This window comes from Condylura cristata, unplaced genomic scaffold (genome assembly GCF_000260355.1).
Source record: "Condylura cristata isolate star-nosed mole 26May11 unplaced genomic scaffold, ConCri1.0 scaffold00008, whole genome shotgun sequence".
NCBI classification, from domain to species: Eukaryota; Metazoa; Chordata; class Mammalia; order Eulipotyphla; family Talpidae; genus Condylura; species Condylura cristata.
Window position 1 is genome coordinate 45,529,269 of NW_004567109.1, and position 25,524 is coordinate 45,554,792.

Consider the following 25,524-nt stretch of genomic DNA (forward strand, 5'->3'; position numbering starts at 1 on the left):
ATCCCCTTATTTAAGGAAAGAAGAAATCCATTCTCTTTTTATTCTGTCAGTAATCCTAGTTTGTAAATGAAACAAAAAAGAAAATTTGTTTACAGTTTGAATTGGGTATGCTTTAATATTTTATGGCTATTGATCTGGTTTGACTTGAGGGTCTTTTTTTTCAACTTTAAAACTTGTAAAGTTGCTATAATATCCTCTGCTCAAGAGATATCCAAATTGCTGTCATCGGAATGATGACATAGAGTGTTCTAAAATCAATTATATAGATTTTGAAGGCACTAAAGAAGTTTGAAATCTTAAAATTGTAGCCGATAAGGACAGTATTTCTCAATAAGGCAGTTTGATTTATTCATGCTATGAATAATCATTTATTGTTTTTTTGGATCTTCTGAAGTCTAAGTGGGGTCTTTAATTTGTCTGGCTTCTGTAATCTAAAGTATTGGAAGAGAGGCAGTTTTCAATTGTAGCTAATTGCTGCATATTACATAGTCACAAGAATCTAGCATTTTAGAAATCTACTTCATTAAAGCATTAAAATACTGTGGGTTAAGTAATTTAATTTACTGGGTCAATAACCTGTATTATCAAGAGGAAGATTTAAAATAGTTTTAATAATTACACAAACAGGAAAGGGATTTCAAACCATAATTACCATAACAGTAGAAGAAAGACTCCAAAGCAATATAAATATTATATTTAAATCTTAGTGTCTGATTTCTATAATTCAAAGGCTTTAGCTTCATTAAAAGTAGATCTGGATTTCTTCTTAGACTTGGAGTAAACATAAGTAAGTGTCAAATCTGGATATAGAAATGCAAAAATTTTTTTCTGGTAACATGATGGTAGGTGTGGTGTGAGAACGTGTATCTGAGGAGAGATGAACTTACATCTTTGAAGGACATACAATGTCATAACAAAAGTCACCTCAATAAAATAAGAAAATTAAAATGAACTCACCAGAAAGAAAAGTTATAACTCAGTGTCTGCACTAACAGCCTATTGTGGTTCATTCATTCTTATATAAAGTGCTTCTCTTTCTTAGAGCATTCAAAAATTTCTTATTATTCTCCTTTTTTTTTTTTTTTCCTCTAGGTGGTTTGCATTTTGGTTGCTATTGTACATCAGGGTGTTTTTCCTGTAATTTTGTATACTCCTGTTGTAGTTTAAAAATGGTTTCCATTTTTAAATTCTCCTTTTATAATAATACTCCTTTGGTTTATTGTGTTTGTAAGGAAGACATTCATATCATCTACAAGTACTTATGATATTCATTCTCCTTTGTTACAGTTTTAATACCTTCTTTACCATGACTCTGGCATCAGTTGTTATATTGAGTAAAATTTCCAGATATTGTGAAATAATTATGGCATCCATGGACATTCGTATTTTGTTCCCAGACCTGACAAGTACAGCTTCCAAATTATGTTCCAAACCATTATCCTATAAGGTTTTCAGCTTCCTATCAAAAAATAAAGACAAAAGTATGATGAGGTCTCCAAAGATTTTTCTGGAACTCTGAATTAAGCAAAGTGAAGCTTCTTTTAGTGCATAAACTTTCATAATCTTTGCTATTTTATACATATTGACAGTCTCCAAGATGTGAAGAATATATGTGACATTTCCCTACATCCTTATTCACAGAGTAATGTTCTTGAAGAACACAAATCTTAAAATATATATCAATTGCTTCTCTAGAAGGACACTATTAATTGTGGTGCTAGCTTTGGTTTCAGAATGATGCTCCTTATCAAGTTAAGGAATTAACCTACTCCTAGCTTCTAAGAGTGTTATGTAAGTAGAGTCATCTACTTTATGTTCCTTTGTATATGACTTTTGCTCATCATGTTTTTTAAGATTCATCATGTTGTTCATTAGTTTTCAAATGCTGAATAGTATTGCCTTGCATAAGTGTATTGAAAATTTGTGTCATTTGCAATTTAAAGGTGTTAGAAACTATGAACATTCTTGTACAGGAATCCTGGTACATAAAATAATGCAATTTTATAGGATACATAGCAGGGAATAGAATTCCCGGGTCTAGTATATGTTAACTCATATAGGGTAATGCCACAATTTTCTAAAATGTTAATGTGAAGTTTGTAGTCCTACTCAGTATTGCATGAGACTTGTAGTTATACATTTGGTATAATCAGACATTTAATTTCAAGCAACCTGGTATATGTGCAATAACATCTCATAGTTTGAATTTGCATTTTCCTGATTACTAATGATAGGCAGCCATTCTAATGCTTATTTGTCATTTGAATTACCTCTTCTATGTAATGACTGAATCTTTTGCTCATCTTTCTATGGCTCTGACTGCTGCCTTTTATTATTGGTTTGTAAAGATTTGTTATGTATTTTGTATATTAATTCTTTCTAGGATATGCATGTATGTATATATATGACCACTTTGAAGTACAGTGTTTGCATAGAATTTTTGTTCTTTAGAAATACTAGATTATTTAGATTACTATTAAATTTATTAGATTCCTCAGTAGACTGAGGATATCTCTGCTCTATTTTCCTTACCTGAGTTTTTAATCATTAGTTAATAATTGGTAAGTGATATAAAAAATTGTATCAAGTTGTTTTTTCTGTATTTTCTGAGATGATTGTGTGATTTTACTGCTAATTTACATTGATTCTTTTTCTCCCCAATGTTCTTATTTTGAAAAATTTCATATGAATTGTAAGTTTTATGGAACACTATTTTTACTTGAAGTAGAAACCATCAGCCAAACTATGAATATTCAGATCTAGGTATTTGGCAGACATATTCTTAAATATGAATGAAGTAAGCTTGTCACTTCAAGAAAATAACAGGCAGCATATTTTACTAATGACAAAAAATGAACGTTCAAGTCAAAATTAGCAGTTGGGAAAACTTGTATATGTCACCAACTTTCAAGTTTCCCAAAACTTAGAGACATTTTTTGATAAGTTCAGTGAATGTTTAAAATTTATATATATTAAACTTTCAACATTCAAAATATCAGCATAACTCATTGAACTATTTTTCAAGTAAGCAGTATTTGATAATACAAAGTTATTTATGTCTTAAAGATCTGTATGAAGTATAAGATATGCCTAAAGATTTCAGGGGGTAGCATAGAAAATTTTGATAGAATCTCAGATCCCATATTGCAAATGAACTTTAGAAATCACCACTTATAAAATGTTGGTGTAAATTCAAAGACAAATATCAGTAGTTACCTCCTTTCCCCACTACATATCTTTATGATGCTAGATTTACTTTATTTCCTTCAGCCAAAAGGTGTTGTTACATATTCAAAGTAAAAATTGTTATGAGAATCTAGCCATCTTCAATATATTTAAACTTATAGAAGTTTGCAAAATTCGATAGAAGTAATGTTACTCTACTATTTTATGGTAAACAGTTTCTTTTCATTAAATATGTATATATGAACATGAAATGGACATGTAGTGGTTATTTTTAAATGAATTAATAAATTTATAAATTTTAATTGATACATTTTAATTTTTTTCTGTTTTCAATTTTTAATATAATATTGAGGCAGATTGAAATCGGATAAATAAAAGATATTTGTAAGAATGTAAATGGGGCACAAGACCAAAAGATTTGAGTTTGTCACTTCCAGAATTATAATGCCAAGCATCCTGAGCTTTTGAAAGAATGATTTGACACATTGCCTTCTTCCCATGCCAATGTAAGAATCTTATATAACGTGGTGATATAAATCTACATAAAGCAGTTTACTTCCATCTACCACATCTCAAATTATATGTTACCTTGCTAATTGTATTTTCTGATTGGATAACATTGGTTCACAACACTGCATGTGATTTAGAGGAATAGGTTCCCCCTTCCTCAGATGTGTGGCACTGTGGCACACCCACAATCAAAGCCTCCACGATCCTTTACCATAGACTCTTGGTCCCTTTCCCATGGTTCCCACCTGCATGCGTTGTGTCCCTCTGGTAGGCTCAATTCTGCAATCATATTTGCAAGATTTGTTTTGATTTAGTTTGCCATTTCATTTGTAGTGTTTCTGTATTACATATGAGTGAAATTGCCATCAAAGGAAGGTGCTAGTCCTTCTCCTGACTTACAGTAATTATTTATGCTAATTTTAACTCTAATATTTCCTCTTTATTTTTGTTATTACACCTTTTCATCTATTCAGAGATGAATTTATTTTTATTTTGCCTACATGTCATCACGGTAGTCATTTGAATTTGAATTTGTGGGACCTTGTAAATTCTCCAAAGTTCCTAACCATTGTCCTCTTTGCAATTTCTCCTCTCCTCTAGTATTTCAAGTAAATTCATTTTGGGTCTTCTCATTGCATTCTTTCTCTTTGAAATATCAAGTTTCCCTCCAAATGATTGTTTCCTTCTTCTAATTCACTAATTCTCTTTAGCTATCTAATTTATGGTTAAATACATTCATTGAATTCTTCATACATATATTTAACAGTTCTAGAAATTCTAAATAAGCCTTTTATACATACACCATCATTTTGTTAATTTTCACTTTCCTAAAGCCATTTTTGTTTGACATTTATGTCCATCATGGTGAGCATACTTTTGCTTTAGTCTCTGCCCTGGCAGGCCACAGGAGGAACACCTTTGGGACTATTTCTTGTGATTTTCTCTATTGGTGCTTTGTCTTGTCCTATATGCAGGCTCCTTGATTATGTGTTCTGTATCATATTTACTTAAAAACAAAAAGTTAGTGGACATGGGTTTGTACCATTGTATAACTCTCAGAAGTCTGGCATTCTATGTCAACATCTGCAGGCACTACAGTATGATCACCACCAGAAGTCTAGTTTCCAACCGCCACCACACAGTGACCTCCCACTACCTGCTTTACCCTCCCCCTTTAGTAACCACCATGCTGTTCTCAGAGTCAAAGTTTCTTTTCTTTTATTCTTTTGTGTTATCTTCCATAGATGAGTGAAATCATACAATATTTGCCATTTTTGGTCTTATTTCATCTTACAATACTTCCTGAGCCCATCCGTGTTGTAACAAATGGCAATAGTTTCTTTTCTTTCTTTCTTTCTTTTTTTTTTTTTTTTTTAAGATTTTATTTATTTGTAACTGTGGTACAGGCCAGAGGTGCAGAGATGGTAAGAGGATTCACCAGAGATAGAGTAGGGAGCAGAACAGGCAGATCTGCTGAGGGGAACAGCAGGTGGGTCAGGAGAGGTCTGCCGCGCCATGTGGGTCACCTCTGGGGCGGGAGGGAATTGCACTCATACGAAATTGGCTTTAGCTTCTTAGTGCTGCGCCACCAGGGAGGGCCCCCCTTTTTAAAAAAAGATTTATTTTATTTCTGCCATGCCGTGTGAGTCACCTCCCTGGCCAGGGATCAAAGGCCCAGCTTCACTTATATATATATATATATTTATATATTTATATATAGAGAGAGAGAGTTAAGAAATATAATTGCATTGTGTGTATAAAGTCATATTTACTTAACATTGTGGTCAGTAATGGAGCACATGTGTAATGGCAGTCACTATATATAGCCCAGGTAATAGCAGGCTATGTATTAATATTGGTTTGTTTAGGAACCTTGTGACATTTGCACGATGACAAAAATCACTTAACAGTGCATTTCTCAGAAGATACCCTCATTGTTAAGTGACTTACGGGTTAGGATGCTATTATCTTCATCTAGAAAAGTTGGTAATTTTCTTCTTCCTTTCTTTTTTTTGCTCTTTGCAAGTGTCTAAGGTTATTAGAAGTTTACAGTTACATAATTCAATTTCTAAAATTGATGCTTTTAGAGCCAACCAATTGACATGAAAGAGGATGACAAATTTTGCAGGACTAGTTTATTTACAGTTCATACCTAGTTTTAGAATAAATACTATTAAGTCTTAGTCCAAAATAGGTGTTGAGTAACTATTTGGAGGACTTTAGTTCCTAAGTTTTGTCTTTCTAAACCTGGAATGCTACCAGAGCAGATTTCAACTACTTGTTCCAAAGACTCAGTGCCTCCAGGGCAATAGCACCCCTTTTTGTTGGTGTCCTCGTTAGCATTCCAGACTCTCTAGACTTGACTTCTGATTCCTCACTGCATGGTTAAGAATTTGTGGTCTGAAAGAAATGGTTTTATTTTATTTTATTTTTTTCTGACTCTAGAAGGGCTGTTCTGAGTTTTTAGGTGAACATACTGAGTAGTTATTTCATGCTGATAATATTTAACAGCAATAAATTTGTATATCTTCTGTTCTTTAGTTTTGCATTTCCAATCTGAAAACAGTGACTTACAGTGTAACTTCTCTAGTTGAGACCTGCCCCCAATAGAATCAAAGTCCCTTCATTCAAAGCCTCCCTAAGATACATTTTCATCCTTATTCTAAAATAAGCCTAGTCTTGGGAAATACAATACAGTCTTTGCCTGCTACAATGAATGAACATAACCCACCTAAAACTTTCTAGCGTCTTTACCTCTTCCACTTGTGCCTCTTACCACTACAAACACATTCAGTGAAGCATCCTTCTTACTGTTGCCCATAATTTTTTTTCAGCTTCAGACTTCCAGTATATGACTTGTCTCAGAGGATCATCTAGCTACTTTCTTTCTCCAGTCTGGCCTCTGTCCCCTGAAAAGTACTAGAACAAAGTGTAATCTTGCAGTAAGTTTATCAAAAATCTGTAATTTTGGCTGCGGTACAGTTGATGATTTTTCTGGGTCATCAAAAGTCCTAAATTTTGGCTGTGGTACAGTTGATGATTCTTCTGAGTCTTCCTGAAAACATTCTCTGTCTCAAAAGTTCATCCCTCTCCCAGAGTCTGCTAACCTACCTTAAATAGTAGGTTATTGAATAGTTTTTCAATAAAAACTCATAATTGCTTTACAGAAATGTAGGGGAATTTGGAATGGATTCTAATTGTAATCCTCTCTTGTAAAGTCATTTATTTCCCCTCTCATTTTAATTCATTTTCCTTTCTCAGAGGAGGAATTGTCTGTACCTTTTCAAGGATACCCTTCCACCAATGCTCAAGTTCTGACTACTAACTTCCATAGGTATCTACCCATTAGTGGGCCCTTTTCTTGCGTTTGCAGTCTCTCCATCTCCAGGAACCCCTTTCTCTCCAGGAACTTCTTTCTCTCTTTATTTGGATGATATTGAATCAATGTCAATGAATGCTCAGTTTACCACTAACTACATACTAGCAGAAAATCCACATTATAATTAAAATAATTTATATGGTAGCATGATTTTCCTTGCTTCCAAAGCAAATTCTAGCCAGAACATAATTTCTAATGCTGTATAATGAAGAATAACTTACTGGGAAATGAAAGTTCTCATATTTGTCACTACACGTTAATTTCTACTTCTCCCTTTGCTCCTCATATACCTCTGACTTCTAGAGTTGCTCTCTCACGTAAGTGCTCCCCACCGACCTAGTAGTATCACTGTTTAAAGGATAATTGGAAGGATTTACTGCCTTAACATCTTCCCCACATAGTACCTCAGGATCCAAATTTATAATTTGGTTTTTTCATTCCCTTGCTCAGACATTGTTCTTCTATTTTATTATTGTTAATCCCTTTAGGATGATGTTTCTCCAATCCAGATTCCCATTGTAATCATATATGGAATTAAAAAAATTTTTTTGAAGCTGCAGATACCATCCTCAAGAGTTAGCTGATTTATGTGGTGTCAGGTATGGAGCACAGCTCATTATTCTTCTCAATAAATTCCTCTGGTCATTGTAATGTGCAGCCAGTTGAGGGCCATTGTATTATCTGTAGTTGAATGGCATGTTAATGTATTATTAGCAAGCAAGAACCAGTTTTCTCTCTACTTTTTTGAGTGACATATCTGGCATATCTGGGTGGTTTGCTAACACTAGGTCCTAAGTTCATCTTTCTAAAAGAGAGGAAAATAACACAAGGTTAGGTGGGCACAAAATTAGTCATATTTTGTCATGACTAATAGTGATAGTGAAATATAAAGTACTTCTGTCATTTTAGTACATAGGAAAAAAAAACTTTTTTTTTTTTTTTTTTTGTCTTGCAGAACAAAGAGAGCAGGCTGCTTCCCTTTGGCATGCTTACATGTTTATATAGATCCATTTCTCTCAAGGAACTTCCAAATAAAGAGAACACATTGTCTATGGCAACTGAGAAACATAGCTTTATGTTGCCTGTTTTAGAATTATTTCTTGACATTAACATTTTTACACAACCCCATATTAAGTTTTATGCTTGAATATAATGCCACCAAGTAGGAATCAAGGTAAATGCCATATCCCAAATCCACAGAGAGGCAGAGTCAAACTGGGGGTTATCAAATCTGTCTTTTTATGTGCTGTTACTCGTAGTATGTGATTTATACACACTGCTTTTGAAAGCTGCATTAACTGAAAGATGCTGGTTTGTGGAGGGGCAAAGACGTGCTTTTACAGACTGGCTTGGTTGAACTGTGCTGATTTCTCTCTAGAACAATCTTCCCAATTCTTTGCTCACAGTTAGAGGTCTGCTGAAAGTGACTTGATATAGAAGAAAACAGCTTGCTTAATCATTCCTGAAACACGGGAAAAATTAAAATATATTTTTTTTCTTTGTCAAGCAATAAAAACAATGCCAGATTGTTAATGCCTCTTTTGTACCTTTCACTTGAAAGACCTCAAAAGAACATTCAGGAGAACAAAGGCAAAATCTATTCCCCAATGGCGTCATTATACATGTTGAAGCCTCTAAAACTAAAACTCTAAAGACATTCAGGAAGAGCACAGGAATAAAAGACAGCAAACTGAAGAGTGTGTCTCTGGAGCTTTGTTCAACCTGCTTTGTTCAGATTCATTCAAATTGGATGATGAAAAGCAAAGATCTCATTTGTTTCCACATTAAAGTAGTAAATTAGTGAGTGGTGAGTTGCTAATTGTCCTGCAAAGCATTTAAGGTGCCAGGAGTGCCCCATCTCCAGTATTTTAAATTGCATTCTTAGGTTGAAATGCAAGCAACCATTAGAGTAGTGTAAAACAATGTTTTTAATAATTTAAGCTGGTTCGATTCAAACATGATTTTCATTCTGAAATATTTATCGAAGCCACTATTTTTATTTGAGATGAGCAAGTTTCATTTTAGACTTCAAGTTATCAAACAGAAACTCATTTTCAGTGTGGGCATAAAATAAGGGGAGGTTAGTGCTGGCCACTGTTGTGTTTCCTCCCTGGCTGTTTCTACTTGCTGCGAGGGTGTAGAATTAGCAGGTTTGGTTAAATTTTACTTGAGCTTTTGGTGACCTTTTCTAATCCTGACTGTTCCATAATTTAATGTCTTGACCTTCGTTTTCTATAGAGCCACCTTAGTGATAAATGCAGAGATTTAATAACTAGAACTAGTTGACAGGTGACCTTTCCTACATGGCCATTTCTCTTTGCTGGGAAAACCACATTGTTTTGCAAGTTTTAATTCAGGGATTTTAATTATCTATTCTATTGTCTATAAGCTTATTCATGGAGAAAAAAGAAAAGGTTAAATATTTCATTCTTCTTGCTGATTAAAATGTAAAGTGCTTGGCAGTTGTCCCAATATATCATTCAAAAAGGCGAGGGCAATTTGTCAGGTTCTTACCTAAAGAAGAGAGGAGAATTTTTCCAGGGTGGTTGGTGGGTAAGGAACAGGATGAAAAAAAGTGACTAAGAAGGAGCTGTCTCATCAGCTGAAGCAGGCCATTGTGTGTGTGTATGTGTGTAAATTTAGAGAAGGCAGAGAAATTCTTAAGCTGTTTACTAATTTGAAAAGGAAAGTGGCTGGCTCAATGAGAGGTGTAACTTGCCAGTCAGAGTGAATGGCCTGTTAGTTTTGGTCATTTCTCCTTTTGTTTTTTAACCAGGCAATGGTCAATTGGGTATGTCATGGTGAATTGATTTCTAGGCCTACATAAATAATGTATTTGTTTAAACACCAAAAAAGCTAATTATTGAAGCACTATATCCTCTTACACAGAGGTAATAGCCACATCTTCCTCCCACCTCCCCCTTCTGCCCATAGTAGCAGAGAAAATAGGTTGTCTTAATCCTTCTATTCTTGTGTTCTTCAGCACTCTTGCAATTACAACTAATTTTTATGCCAGTCAAGTACTCATGTTTATGATAAAATAATAATTGGCATAGCTATAAAATGACCTGTAGTATGAGTGTATTTCCCAGTCACCCATGTCCTGGAACCTCCAGAAGCACCTAAGGAAAGGCCTTCCCTCAGTCAGAGCACCATGTTGCAGTCTCTGGTTGATTTTAATTTCTGAGGACTAGAAAGCAGACATTGTAGTTCCCAAGTGAATTCACCTCTGGTAGGCTTTTGGGCAGAGGGGAGGTATTACCTTTAGCCATGGAGATCAGCTCATAAAAACATTATCTGCCATGACCTTTTTTTTTTTTTCCAGGCATAGACAATAATCATTTAATGCTACATAAAGAATACTGCTCACAACTATTGTAACAAAAGTTTGTAAAGTGAATTGAGTAAAAAGATATGGAGACTGGCTCTTTTTAAGCTACTAAAATTAATGATGACTAATTTATCTTAAAGTGAAGTTTTTGTCATGTTTCAAACTGAAAATATTAATAAAAATCCTATATAAATCTTATGCCAATGAATTAACAGAAAGGAGAGGTTACTCTGCTTGTATGGAGGCCGTAGTGTTACTATGGAACTGTTATGTTCTGGTGAAATTCTTAGCCACCAATATGTGTAAAAGCACTAATCTACAGTTCAGTATAAATACTTTCAGTACAGTGAAGTGTTTGCATATATGTATATTTGGAATAGTAATCACTAATTATAAATATCTCTTTAATATCCACTTTTTAATAGTGATGTGAATGTGCTTCATGAAAGTCAACATGTTCCTTTTTTAAACATCACATTTTTGGAAAGATTTATTTTTATTTATGTATGCATACAAAAACTGGGTTGTACCCAGAGGTTTAGGGGAGTGATAGGATTCACTAGAGACAGAATGAGGAGCAGAGCAGATGGACCTACTGAAATACACTGCTGAAACGAACAGTGCCTGAGACAGGAGAGGTCTGCTGCACCATGTGGGTCACCTCCCTGACTGGAGCATCAGACTCTTGCCAGTGACTGGAGATAGCTTGATAGTGCTGAGACTTTAACCCCTGCACCACCAAGGAGGCCCATGTTCCTCTTTTTAACCTGAGATATACCTAGTTCCTATTGAATGTTATGTCCATTTCTTTCCTTAATTCTATAACAGAAAAAAATAAAACTTTTTTGAAGATTTAATGTGAAAAATAAGTAAGATAATGTAATGAAATGCTGGGCATGATGACTGATGTTCAGTCATGTATAGAGCAATACATAGAATACACTATATGTTTTATTCCTCACACTTTTTCTTCTTTCTCTCATCCTCACCCTGTGCTTGCCAGGAATCAAGTACATTTTTTTCTTAGGAGGCAAATGTTAGATTTGTTTTAGCAGAGAAAGGTCTTGTTTTCCAGGGCAGTCCTTTAGACCTTTAAAATAGTATATGAATTGACCCTAGTTGATCATGGAACATACCCACTTGGCCTGGAGCTGTACACTGAGGTTGAAGTTCACACAGATTAGGATTCTAAAATTATTTTACCATTCACAATGCCTTGCAAGAATAGGTTTAGGTACTATGTAAAATTTATTTGCCTTTTTTTTTTTTTAAAGATTTTTTTATTTATGCATACAGAGCTGGGGTACAGGCCAGAGGCTCGGGGCGGTGAGAGGCTTCACCAGAGACAGAGTGGGGAGCAGAACAGGCAGATCGACGTAGTACACTGCTGAGGGGAGCAGCGGGCGGGTCAGGAGAGGTCTGCCACGCCATGTGGTCATCTCCGGGGCAGGCGGGAATCAAACTCATGTGGAAGTGGCTTTAGCTTCTCAGTGCAGTGCTTTAACCCGCTGCGCCACCAGGGAGGGCCTATTTGCCTTTTTAATAGAAATCACCAAAATCTTAACTTTATCCAAACTGGTGTTTATTGCTCATTATGTAGGTATAGATTTGGTAGAAAATACCCAAATCAAAATTCACTATTTATAGTGCTAATAAAAGGAAGTCTGACATTTGTGTGCTTTCTTTTAACAGGGACACCTACCCAGACAGGGTTGTGAATATTTCTCGTGGCCTCAGTTTATGAACACAGTTCAAACCCAACCAAAGCATTGAACTTCATCTTTTAAGTATACAAGAAAAAAGATAAAGTCAACTTTGTTTTTAATGAGAAGAGATAAAAGACAGGGACAAACAACTATAAAGGAGAATTCAAATTAAGATAGAGTTTGAAAAAGTAGAACCAAACAAATCTTTCCAAAGGTCTTGGAAAAATCCAGGGCTTCAACCTAGAAAGTGTTTACCGCAGCAAACTTAGTAAGTGGAGACATATACAATAAATTTTCAAGTTAGACGCTCAAGTCAAATCAAATAAATGAGTTCAAGAACAGCAGTACATTTAAACAAAGGAATTGAGATCACAAGATGCAGTGATAAAGCTAATAAAAGGAACAGGGATACCTAGCCCTCTCTGGCTCTGGTGGCTCAGCAGGTTAAAGCACAGCACTAAGAAGCTTAAGTCACTTCAGCATGAGTTCGATCCCCGCCTGCCCTGGAGGAGATCCACAATGCGCGGCAGACCTCTCGTGACCTGCCCGCTGCTCCCTCAGCAGTGTACTTTGTCCATCTGCCTGTTCTGCTCCCCACTCTGATTCTGGTGAATCCTCTCACCCTCCGCATCTCTGGCCTGTACCCGAGTTCTATATGAATAAATAAATCAATCTTAAAAAAAAAAAAAAAGGAACAGGGATATCCAGATAAGGGGAGCTCTTGGGTCAAGCTGTCCATTTGTGCCTAGGCAGTCTTTCTTATTATCATGGCTTACTGCAGTTTGAAGTTACCTTTCCAGCATGTAAGTGAGCCCCTTGGACCTCAGCATGGCCTTCATGTCATCTGAAGCTTTTGATAATGATTAGAAATGTTTCATCTAGCCTGGTGCTCCTGTTATATTTCGGGGATGGGTTCTGAAACAACGTGGTAAATAGAACAGTCACCCTGCACTGTCAGGTCCTTTGGCACCTCTTTCAGGGAATCAGGTAGCTAAGCTACATGTGACCAAGTAGTGTAGACAAGTATAAGTCTCTTAAGACTCTGGTCATATGTCTGAGTTAATAGTGAAAAAAGAAGGCATGATTTAAAGATCACCACTACTCCCAAAGCCGTTACTTTCATAGCACTCTGCCCAGTTACATATTTGTCACATAAACAAGAGGCTGTTGTTTGCAGTGTTTGCCCTCAAGTTGTTAGTCAGCTGCTGACCTCATAATCTGCACAGCTGCAGCATCCCAATATGTTGTCACGAAACAGATTGTGATGTCTTAATTGATCACTTTCAGAGGTTACAATTGTTAAGTGAAACCAGTATGCTGATTCTTATTAGTTAAATTAAGCCTTGTTATAGTAGAACTAGCTAATTCACTGTAGTGACTGAGAAATCCAAGGCAGATGACTGTTTTGTGCATTAGAACACATCTGAAGCGTTTTCTCTATCTTTCTTTTTTCTTCTTTTTTTTAAATTAGGTGGGCTATACAACATAAATGTTCTTATTATACAGTAAAGCCATTTCTTGGAATAGTAAATGGCATATAACCTCCCTGTAGCGTATGCATCTCAGTGGTAGGTTGGAATGTGCCATATGACACATACAATTTAATTCAGGCATTGATTTTCATGAGTTTGGATAAATGAGTGTGTAATGGACATCAGACCCTGTTTCAGATCACCCAGCATGTCCTAAAAAGATACTTCTTGGATGAGTGAGGAAAGGTCTTAGGTCAATGACTGATGCCAAGACACGTCCCTTGAATTTTAATTTGACCTTGGAAAACTCTATCCTGACCTGGTGCCCAGGCTATTTGCAGTTCACTATGGTTCTGAAATCTTACTTTAGCAGGTGTGATGGACAGAGCCTTTGAAGGTAGAATTTTAAGACACTTAAAACTAAAGTTTTGTTTCAATTCATTTTTTTCTTATTTCTTAATTCTGACATATCAAATCAATAGACACCTTTCTCCTGCTTTGCATATCTTCACAAGATTAAAATAAAAACTGAATCAAAGCAGTAAATTAACATAACTGCTAGCATTCAAAATACAATGGCTAGTATAAGGATGTTCATCATAGCAACTTTTTATAATAGAACAAAATTCAGATAATAGCTCAATCAATGCCCAGCAGTAGGCAAATAGGTACTTATAATAAACCCATCTAATGGAATATTGGGCAGGCATTAAAAATATCTTGAAGGACTGTCGAAAGCTTAATGATATGAAATTAAATGAAAAACCAAGCTTGCTAAGTTACATAAATGGTATTTCTCAACATGTCTAAGTAGTACAGCTATCCAGACGGAAGAAAAGTCATTGTTGAATGGTGGAAATAGAGTTTTTATTCTTTTATCTATTCTTATTTTTCAGGTTTTCCATACTAATCCCATATTACTTTAATATTTGGGGTGGGGGAATACTTTGTAAAGCAGTTTGGGTGGTATTGTTCACATATTTGCTACAGAATCTCAAATCCAGCAGGTCTGGAATTGAATTCTTGTTTTCCTTTTCTGTTCCTCCTGCAGACTTGAAGTTCTTGGTTAAAGGCAGCTCTAGTCGCTCAGTTGTCTGGGCTAAAAATTTTAAAATTTCACTGAATCCTGTCTTTCTCTCACATCCTTGTCTCATCTACTGGCCAGTCCAGTAGGCTTTCCTTTCAGAATATATCCAGCATGTGACCAGCATGTTGCCATATCCTCTGCTATTCAGCCGGGTCCAGGCCTCCACCCTTTTTGCTAGAATTGTGACAGTAGCTTTCCCAGTGTCTGCTCTTGCCTTCTTTTTGTTTGTTTGCCCTTCCCTCCTTTTCGTCACTTTTCCACACAGCCAAAGCTGTTAAAATATAACTCACATCATTCACAGTTTAGAGCCCCCCGATGGCTCCTAAGTAAAAGACCTCAATTCCTGTCTTCATGTCACCTCTGTGGCCTCACTACCTGCTTTGGCAAATCACGCTCCTCTCCCGTTGTTTCTCTACTTCCTTGGGGGAATTTGTTAGGAAAGTAGCATTCATCCTCGATTTGAAAGCATATTTTTTTTAAAAAAAGATTTATTTGAGCATACAGAACTGGGGTATAGTCCAGAGGCTCAGGAGTGGCGAGAGGCTTCACCAGAGACAGAGTGGGGAGCAGAACAGGCAGATCAACGAACTACACTGCTGAGGGGAGCAGCGGGCGGGTCAGGAGAGGTCTGCCACGCCATGTGGTCACCTCCGGGGCAGGCGGGAATCGAACTCATGCGGAGGTGGCTTTTAGCTTCATAGTGTGGTGCTTTAACCCGCTGCGCCAACAGGGAGGGCCTGCAAGCATATTTTGTTATTTGTTTTCAAAATTCCTATGGCCAGCCCTCTTACTTCATTTCAGTCTTTCCTCAATACTATTTCCCCCCAACCCCTCCACCAACATACATAAACACACACACACACAAACACACAGACCCTATAATACTTCCTTCTTTGCTTTAGTTTTCTCTGTTTAGCACTTATTTCCATCTAAAATATTATATACATGCTGGTTATATATATATTGCATTTTTCCCCAGTTCCATGTAAGTCTTATTAAGGCAGGGCTTTTTGCTTTAAAATTGAACAGCTGCATCCCAGATAGTAGTACATGGCACTAGTAGTAATTGCTCAGTAACTACTTTGGGAACCCACCACTGATAAGGAGAAATGATGTATTACTGATGTGTGATAATTATCCAGGACTCTTTTCTGAAACACTTTCCCCTCTCAATTTACCAACCTTGATTAACCTGTTGCTGTTACTATGTTTCTTCTGGCTAGCTTCTTGCTTTCATCTATATCAACTTTTCTAGATAAATTGAAGTATCCATTTTTTTTCCCTAATATTAAGTTCCATCTTAGGCTCTTAATAGCTTTTTTTTTTTTTTTTTTCATTTGCTCCATCATTTATTGAGCTACTCTAGTATTCCAGAGACTTCTAGAGAGTGGAGTTAGAATGAAGAAGACAGACATTGACTCTGCTCTTACATAACTTACTGTCTAGCAGACAGGCATAATTTAGCATTAAATTCAGGTACCATACAATTAGGGAAATTAGGAGAGATCCAGTAGGACAAGGGCCAGTGACCAATAAGCACACTACAAATCTAGGATCAAGTATCTGGTTACGTAATGTGGCACCTCACAGAAGGCAAGTAAGAAAGATGTCTATTCAGCGTTGCCCATTACTCCCTGATCACTGTTTTAAAAGGTAGGGTGACTCCTTTCATTTAGCAAGTAAGTGGCAAAGGATAGTATTGGGTTTGCTTGGAAGGAAAGAATGTATGGAATAATAGAAATAGTAGTGAGTCTACACCTAAATTTATATCTACCACTGCAGCTTGAATCTATTGCCTGCAGGTCCTAAAATGTGTTGTTTGCTTCATGAGTTTTTGTTTTCTTTTCTTTTTTAGGGAAGATGGTAGATAAGCTCGAAAGATTCTGTGTATGCCTCCCCTGTGTTGGTTTTTTTTTTATGACTATATATGTATATTTATATCTTTGTTCATTTTATACATTTTTTTCTTCACACTTGTATCCCCCATGGACTTCCCACCATCACTTCACCCATGTGCCATCACCATAGTCCCATATGCTTTTCCCACCCCAGTTTTACCCACTTTTACTTCTATTCCTCTCTCCTCCCCTGTAGAATGTCTCTGGTTTATAGATGACTTTCCTTTTCACTTTTTTTTTTTTAAGATTTATTTATGCATACAGAACTGGGGTACAGGCCAGAGGTGCAGGGGCGGTGAGAGGACTCACCAGAGACAGAGTGGGGAGCAGAACAGGCTGACTGATGAAGTACACTGCTGAGGGGAGCAGCAGAAAGGTCAAGAGAGTTCTGCTATGCCTTGCAGATCACCTCCAGGGCAAGGGATGGAGCTCTCGCTGAAGTGGCTGCAGCTAGCTTGCAGTGCAGCACCTTAACCTGCTGTGCCACCAGGGAGGTCCTTGTTTTCACTTTTTACAACTACATTTCTTTTTAAGGAGGCTTTTCCTAATTCATCTAGAATAAACATACAGTTAACTTGATGGCACAGGACATTATTTAAATGTCTCTTATAGTTGAGAGTCTGAGACTAAATGGTTCTGAATCTTGTCATTTGTTGAATTTTTCATTTTTTTAATCAGTTGCTGTATAGCAGTTCGTACATATAATGAAAAAATACAGAATTGGTGACTGTATGTATTCAGTTTGCATTTTTGAAGCCATTGTCCTTATTAAAGAGACCAAATATTCCATATTTCATTTGAAGTTACAGTTTTGAATGAAAAGTCATCACTTAGAGTGGAAAACAAGTGACCATCTATTTCATTATAAAACAAAACAAAGGGATAGAAATTAAAATTATTTCTTAACCATCTATATCCACATTTTTAATGAAAATATTCCTCTAAATTGACAAGCTATGACAGCTGCTGTAGGATTGGTATCTGTATTTCAGATATTCTTACTCTGCATGAATAATACCTGAATGTACTGGTTTTCTTAGGGGAGCTTGTATGGATGGGTGGATATTACTAATTTACATGTTTCTCTTCCTGTTTTTCAGCCTTTGCAACTAGACTGTGACCTTTGTGCCATAGTGTCAAACTCAGGTCAAATGATTGGCCAGAAAGTTGGGAATGAGATCGATCAGTACTCCTGCATTTGGAGAATGAACAATGCTCCCACCAAGGGCTATGAAGAAGATGTTGGCCACATGACAATGATTCGAGTTGTGTCCCATACCAGTGTACCTCTTTTGCTCAAAAACCCTGATTATTTTTTCAAGGAGGCAAACACTACTGTTTATGTTATTTGGGGCCCTTTTCGCAATATGAGGAAAGATGGCAATGGCATTGTTTACAACATGCTGAAAAAGACTGTTGACATCTACCCAAACGCCCACATCTATGTGACCACAGAGAAGCGCATGAGTTACTGTGATGGAGTTTTTAAGAAGGAAACTGGGAAAGACAGGTGAGTCCTCTGAGAAGCAACCTCATTGTCTTTTATTGCAACTCTTCTCTGAGTCTTTTTACCTGCTATCAAATGAATAGAATTATTGTTTAAGCCAATTGTAATGTTTCTGACTATTGTGATTACTGGGTGAACCAGCAGCCAGACCCTTTTAATCCACTTGTTCTGCCTCTGTTCTCTTTTTGATTGGCTTGAGGCACCAGTAATACTGGTGCATCTCCAAGATATCTTTAGATTTGTTCTTAATTTAGCTTAATTTGATCATTATTAAAATGTATTTTCTTTGAAAGAGGAAATCCACATATTTCTCTTTCAAGACAGAAATGATAAGAAACTTTGGGACATAAACTTCTTTGGAAGTCTGGCAAAATCTACCTGAGACCACCAACAGAATAGGCTATTAATCCTCTCATAAGAGTGCATAGTTTTTTGCATGCAAATGGACCCTGTGATCATGAAGGCCATAATTTAGTAACTAACACAGATTGTGCTAGTTAGAATCATTACAGTGAATTCAACAGAAGTGAGTTATAATAATCATCAGTTATTTACAATCAATTTATTTTTTTTGTTACATCTTACTCTTTCCCTGGAATTCTGTAAACCACCCTTCCTACTTCCTTTTCAGGAAGCCTACTCACGTCAGTCTTCCCCTTTCTTCTCCTGCTTCCTCTCTGCTCCCTCCTTTCCACCATATCCCCTGTGCAACATTAATGCCCACCATTTTGTCTTTTTAAAAATGTAACCAGTTTGTGGGAAAGAACAGGAATTATATATCAGTTGACCTTAGCTCATGTATCTAGTTCTTGTAATGAAATACTGAGAAAAATACTAAAATGTTAGTATTTCATAATTACCTATTTGCTTATTTGTGTAATATTATAGATCAATTTAACTTTGCTATAATTAACATTTTGATTTTGGGAAAATAGTTTTACTATACAATATTATCGAATCTAAAATTTCAACTACACTAGTGTATGCACTTTAGGGGAGGTTTCTGATGTATAAATATAATTTGAATGCTGAAAAATATTTTATAATATCTAGATCAACTTTCCTACTAATAATGCAAATTGAATTTAATAGTATATATTTCCTAGCATCAAAAATGCATATCTTCTAATGAAACACAAGACAGAAATAGCCATAATACTGGCCTCCTTCCACTGTTAGTGTTAGCAACAAGATTCTAAGTGATTAGATTTCAGTCAGTGTAGCATAAATTGCCCAAAGAGACAGGTAGTAGAGATAAAGGGTTAGGTTGCACTTCTAAGAAATAGTCTCACATACTGCACCATTCTATATGAATATGACAGTTCTCAAGAGGCTTTGGAAAGTTCTGGTCTCTCACTAGCCCAGAGAAGTGAAATTAATTAGATATATTTGGATATCCATTAATCATATTTAGCCCTCGGGATATGTCCTAATCAGAATCATTTGGAGGTATCAGAGAAGCGCTTAGCATGCCTGTATTCCTGTGTGTTTATATAAAATTGCTTTTGCTGTGAATTTTCAGTGAGAAGCACTGTCATGGTTCTTATGGATTGCTCAATAAGAACAGGTAGAGAATAGCTTTGAGAGGTTAATTTACGTACTGGTTGTGATGATGAAAGCTGTTTGTATAGTAGGGGGAAAGCTCACTTGGTAAAATTAACTAGCAGGTGTGATCCACTTGGTAGATTTACTGAAATAACAGTAGGAAAAAGTCAAAATCATTTTCTGATTTTTTTTCCACTTAATCTATTCCTATCTGATTGCTTTATTGACTACTGCAACCAGATTGTTTCTCTGAGTACCACAACCAAACCAAAGAAGACAACTAAATGAACAGAACAAATGGTTTTGGTAAAATTTTTGGATGACAAAAGGTTGGTCAAAGTGACCTCGAAGGATGCTATCTCCACTATTATTTAAATCTATAATTTAACTTTAGCAGTGCAGATTTTATTGACATAGAATTTTCCATGATGACCTGAAATTCATTGTCAAATTTCAAGCAAGAATGTATTTTAATACTTTATGCAAAAAATATCAAAGTTGTAAAGTAGAGTTACTAATGGTGTAGTGAGCCTCTGTATTCTATCTGCTCAGTTTGAATAATTATGAACTCCTGGCCAATCTTGTTTCACCTGTACTTCATATACTTTCTCACTCCCCAAGGATTATTTTTAAACAAATCCCAAAAATCCTATTATTTTCTTCATAAATATTTCAGCATATATCTCTAAAAGATACAGATTCTTAAAAATAAACATAATGTCTTTGTCCTACATAAAAAATCAGCAGCACTTCCTTAATAAATCTTTTTCATTTAGTCTATTTTCAAATTTCTCCAATGGTCTCATTATAATTTTTAATGTTAATTTAAACCTAATTAGCAGAGTTCATACATTGTTCCAGTCAGGATCAGCATAAGATATATGCATTGCAACCGATTGGTGTTTGTTTTTCTGAACTAAACTTCTCCCTTATTACTGGAAAAAAAAAAAAAAAGCTATTCTTCCTATAGCCTGCAGTCTTGATTTTGTGCCTCCCTGATACTTCTTTTACATTGGCATTTCTGTATTGAGGATTTGTTGAAAACAGTTTTAATTATATTTTGCCGAGACCTTTAGGTGGTACTTCTATCAGGAAAAGTACTGTCTACTTTTCTTACATTTGTGTTAACAGTTATTAATGATTATCCAGATCCAATAATTCATAAGAGGTTCCAAAGTGATGAAGAGGTTCCAAAGTGATGATATTTCATCATTTCCTCTTCATTTGCTCCCTGATACACTATAAAAGAGCAATTTGCCCTCATTAACTCTGTGGTTACTATGAAATAGAAGATAGTACCATTTCTCTTTTGTTATCAATTTAAAGACATTAGCTCCTTAGCATCCTTCAAAATTACCTGTAGGCTTATTGTTATTATCAATATTTACATATTTATATATATGTGAACTTTTGAGATATTTCAGTTCATTAATATTACATATTTATGTTCAGGTGGTCCTATTTCTGGCTATGGGGATATGTCATTAGTTTACATGGATAGTTTCTTTGCTTGTTTAAGGTTCTTCTTGTACATGTCCTGATAAAACCAGATACTACATTTCTTTAAAGAACTTTATAGTTCTTTTGGCATTTAAGAGACAAGATCTTGGGCTTACAGGTACTTATTGCTACTCAATTGATCTTTGTGTTTTGGCCTTTTCATTGGGCAGAACTAGCACATAAACAATATACAGTGGATATATTGTTCAAAGATAAAATCATTATGAATTCAAACTGAAACTTCCAATTGAAACTCAGGGATTGCAGGTTTTTTTTCCCCCTCGTCTATCTTACATGTTTCTTCTTTCTATCATGCTGACAGTAACAGATTCCATAGACACCAGTGTAATTATTCATCTGCTTTATTCCACAACATATACACAGCAGTCTTAGACTAAGAATAACAGCGCAACCAGTAATATAATTACTGTAAATATTATAAGATTGTTTTGCCTCGGAGAAGATGCTTTAAGGTCCATCTACATAGATCCATGCTCACAAAGTATGTGTTGATTATTTTCTAATAAATGTTTAAAATATTTTTTCCCTTAGTAAACAGGACTCAATTAAATGTTATAAATATTGTAGCATGGGGGATTAGGGGGAGGCGGATGTATTTTTAATTTGACTTTTGGTTGGTTTCTCAGCACTGACAGGAATTTTTTAGCAAGTGGTTATTTTGTTTTCAAGTTGTTTATTTTTATGGAAGTAACATTGCATTATGACATTTTATAAGTTTCAGTTGAGCATCATTATGAATCAACATCTGTATGTACTATATTAAATTTTTAATGCAAAGATGTGTCACCATTATAATGTGTAATTTATAGAGTTTTAAAAAATTATGTCCCTAGAATTTTATATGAATCATGATAGGAAAGATGATTAATGGACTTGCTCAAAGAAAATTTGCCCTTCTTTTTCAAATTACTAACGTTCTTTTTAAAACATTTAAACACCTCCCATTTAAGGTGAATACTTTTTTCTTTTTTTCCAATGGTTTTTATTTTTTGTGAGGGATTCCTTATTAAGGAAACATAAGTAGTAAAAGAAATATGTATACTGTTACATTTCTTAAAATGAATTTAGGCTACCTCATAAGCATATTGGCATACATTTTTCAAACCAAATGAAATTTAATTTGCTTTATTATCAGTGAAAATTATTTGACTTGTCACTTAGAAACTGTGACCTCGTGAGAAAGGCTGACAGAAGACAAAGGGAAGGCTGTTTGCTCTTTCTCACTTCATCTTCTGGAGCCCAGTGTTTTTGGAATTCTAGTCCTTGGGCTGTGGTTGCCGCTATATTTTGACTTATCAAATATTTTTCTGGAGAATTAGAATTGTGAGATTTACAGAAACTTTCACTCCTTCCAGGAAACTTTGGAATTAAAGGTTTTATATTCAAAATGATGTGGACCACATGGATCTTTTTTCCCTTTGAATGATTGGTATGCATAATAATAATACTAGCCTGCTGACATTTATACACATGCATTAATACATGTTAAGACTGAAATGCCCTAGAGGTGCTATAGAGCTGACATTAGCACATGGCAACACACTCAACATTTGCAGAATGTGATTATGTACCTGGCCATGTACAGATGCAAAAACAGCTTCGACTCCTGGAGAAGCAATAGAGAGCTGAAGTGAGATATTGTTACCTGTGGGCAAGTGGGTAGTTGCAGCTTGCTTCCCACTGTAGAAATACATTGGTAAATGCAGGCACATTATTTAATTAAGTAATAATTGAGAAAGCTATAGTTCCCATTAAAAGTACAAAGCTAATTCAGGGCTGATAAAGAGCCCTGAGCTGCCCTAAATAAGTCTTAATTAGCTGGCACCTATGTGGCTCCGCCTTCAGGGATGGATGAAATTAATGAAAGCTAGCAGCAAATAGATCAGTGTTTCAAGACATTACCCCCTCAGGTGCAGAGGATAAGAAGGGAGAGGGTTACTTTTAAGGCTCATTTAGGAGAAAATGCACAAAGTCACTTTCAGGAAATACTGTCAAAGTAGAAAGCTGATGAGTAAAAATCAAGAGGCCTATGTAGTTAATGTTTGCCAGTTTGCTCCATCCACCCCTGTTCAGTCTTGGAGAGAAAAAGAAATCAGTGATGTGTTGCTGCTGACTGCCTTCTGTTGCTGATAGTTTTGGTCATCTGGTGTTGATTTTCAGCGCAGCCCAGGTTTTTGCTATTTCAGCTTGGCCATTTTGAAAGCGTATATATGTTTATTTTGTTATATCTTTTACGTCATTGTGTGTCCCCATAAAATTCCCATCACCATTTCACCTGCCACCCATCACTGTAGTCCCTTGTGCTCTTGTCTTCCCTGTCCTTATCCCTTTTCCTCCCCTTCTGTCACATAATGTCTCTTATCTATGGGTTGCTACTAGTTTTGTTACTATTATTGTTAGTTTTCCTGATCATTTCATTGGTCATCTGTATTCTTCTTATAAGTGAAACCATTCCACATTTTTCCTTTTCCTTCTGGCTTATTTCATGGAGCATGGTCCCTTGTAGCTCATCCATGTTGCTGCAAATGGTTTGACTTTATCTTTTTTGATTACTGAATAGTATTCCACTGTGTATAGATACACCACATCTCGCTGATTCAGTCATCTATTTTGTGACATTTGGGTTGTTTCCCTACCTTACCTATTGTAAATAGTGCTGCAGTAAAACTTCGGGGTTCAGGTATCATTTTTTTTGAATTAATGTTTTTGTGTCTTTTGGGTAGATTCCTAGGAATGGAATTGCTGGTTCATATATTATCTCCATTTTCAGTAGTTTGAAGAGCCTTAACAGGGCTTTCCATAGTGATTGGATCAGTATTTTCCTACCAGCAGTGAGGACGAGTTCCTTTTTTCGCCACATCCTTGGTGACATTTGAAAGCTTTTGAATCCCTGTGTGATTGACTTTAGAGATTAAATTAGTTCAGATCCTTCTGGTTTAAAAACCTTAGTTTCTATAGTGAGATGAGGTTATAAGTCTTTTTCCCTGAGAATATTGAAAACTCCAAGAGTAACCACCTGTGGGGGTACAAGGCAGCTAAGCTGTAGCAAAGGTTTGGGAGCAAAATCAAAACAAAACAGAACCAAAACTGGACTTGACTGAGAGTTGGTCATAGGCACATGAACACACCTAACTAGTTCATCCCCAAAAGTACCATTATTCCATCAGGACTCCCAAAACAAGGAAATCTAGTTATTTCTTACAGAATAAATAGATACTAGCCCCAGGTACACCATAACCAAGAGAAAACAGGTAAAAAGTTCTTGGATCGAAAGATAGTTTTCAAAACAATGTTTTCTTTTTTTTTCTTTTTTTCTTTTCTTTTGAGATGATTCACAAATACAACTCCTCAGCACTTTTCAGGAACAATGTTGACATACCTCTCTGTTAAATTGAATTAATATTCCTACCTCAGCTGATATATTTGGCAGGAGCAATAAGTTCACACAGCAGTCATGGGCCGACCCAGAGGATTCCTGAGTCAAGAGCAAAAGAAGGCATCCAGGGCTATGTTTTCAAGCTGACAAGCATTGGTAAACCACAGCTTCCTTTTTCCCATTATTCATGGTGGCCTCTGTTGCCCTACTCTGGGCCGCCTCTAAATTAAATTTCCACAGCGACTGGAAATTTAAAAGTTAATTAAATAAGAGGGCGTAATCTATTCTCAAAATGGATGTTTGTAATTTAGCAAGATATCAGTTGCAACCAGTCATATTTAAACACACACACTGCAGGTAAAAACTATGATATATTTGATAAGACTGCTTAATTTAATTTAAAACAACATTTAATATTCAGTGACCATATTTTAAAGGAAGGCTGGTAGTTATAGAAATAAAGACTTACAACCTGCCTACTTAGGGAAATAATATTCTCTTTTGCCTGAGGATATACTTGCTGAAGCACTAGATACATAGCCAGATTATAGTGTATAGAAAGAAAATCCCAATAGATGCTTATGCTCCATATTTGCTCAACTTTGTAAAGATGTTAAAAGGTGTTTTTTTTTTTTTCTTTTCCTGATTATGTAGCATCAGTCTGCCCACCTACCTGCCTACTTGCCCTGTCCATCCTATGAAGTACTCATGGGTTTATTTTTTCATTTGATTTACTTACATCTATAATTGGGATTTCTCCTTTCATTTGAATTTTTTTTAACTATGTCTATCTCATTTCAAGTTTTGGTTAAAATTACAAATGGTTATACACTGTCCATTAATAGTCTGAAGAAACGTCTTTTTCTTCAATTCTTGCAAGTTGGTTGTTTGAGACTTTGCTTCCTATGTGGTATACCTTTGTATTATTAGGTTTTCAATGGCTTAGACAATCATTTCAATATAAACTGCATAATGTCTGAAGTATTGTAGTAACCTTACAACTGAT

General features: G+C 35.7%; 1 protein-coding gene across 2 annotated transcripts in view; it reads left to right on the forward strand.

Moving 5' to 3' along the window:
• Positions 1 to 25,524, forward strand: part of ST6GALNAC3 (ST6 (alpha-N-acetyl-neuraminyl-2,3-beta-galactosyl-1,3)-N-acetylgalactosaminide alpha-2,6-sialyltransferase 3) — a 482,241-nt gene that overhangs the window by 281,683 nt on the left and 175,034 nt on the right. For both annotated transcript variants that reach the window (XM_012722690.1, XM_012722691.1), the window contains exon 3: positions 17,670 to 18,079. In XM_012722690.1, coding sequence (XP_012578144.1) covers positions 17,670 to 18,079 — 410 coding nt within the window. The remainder of the gene's footprint in view (positions 1 to 17,669; positions 18,080 to 25,524) is intronic.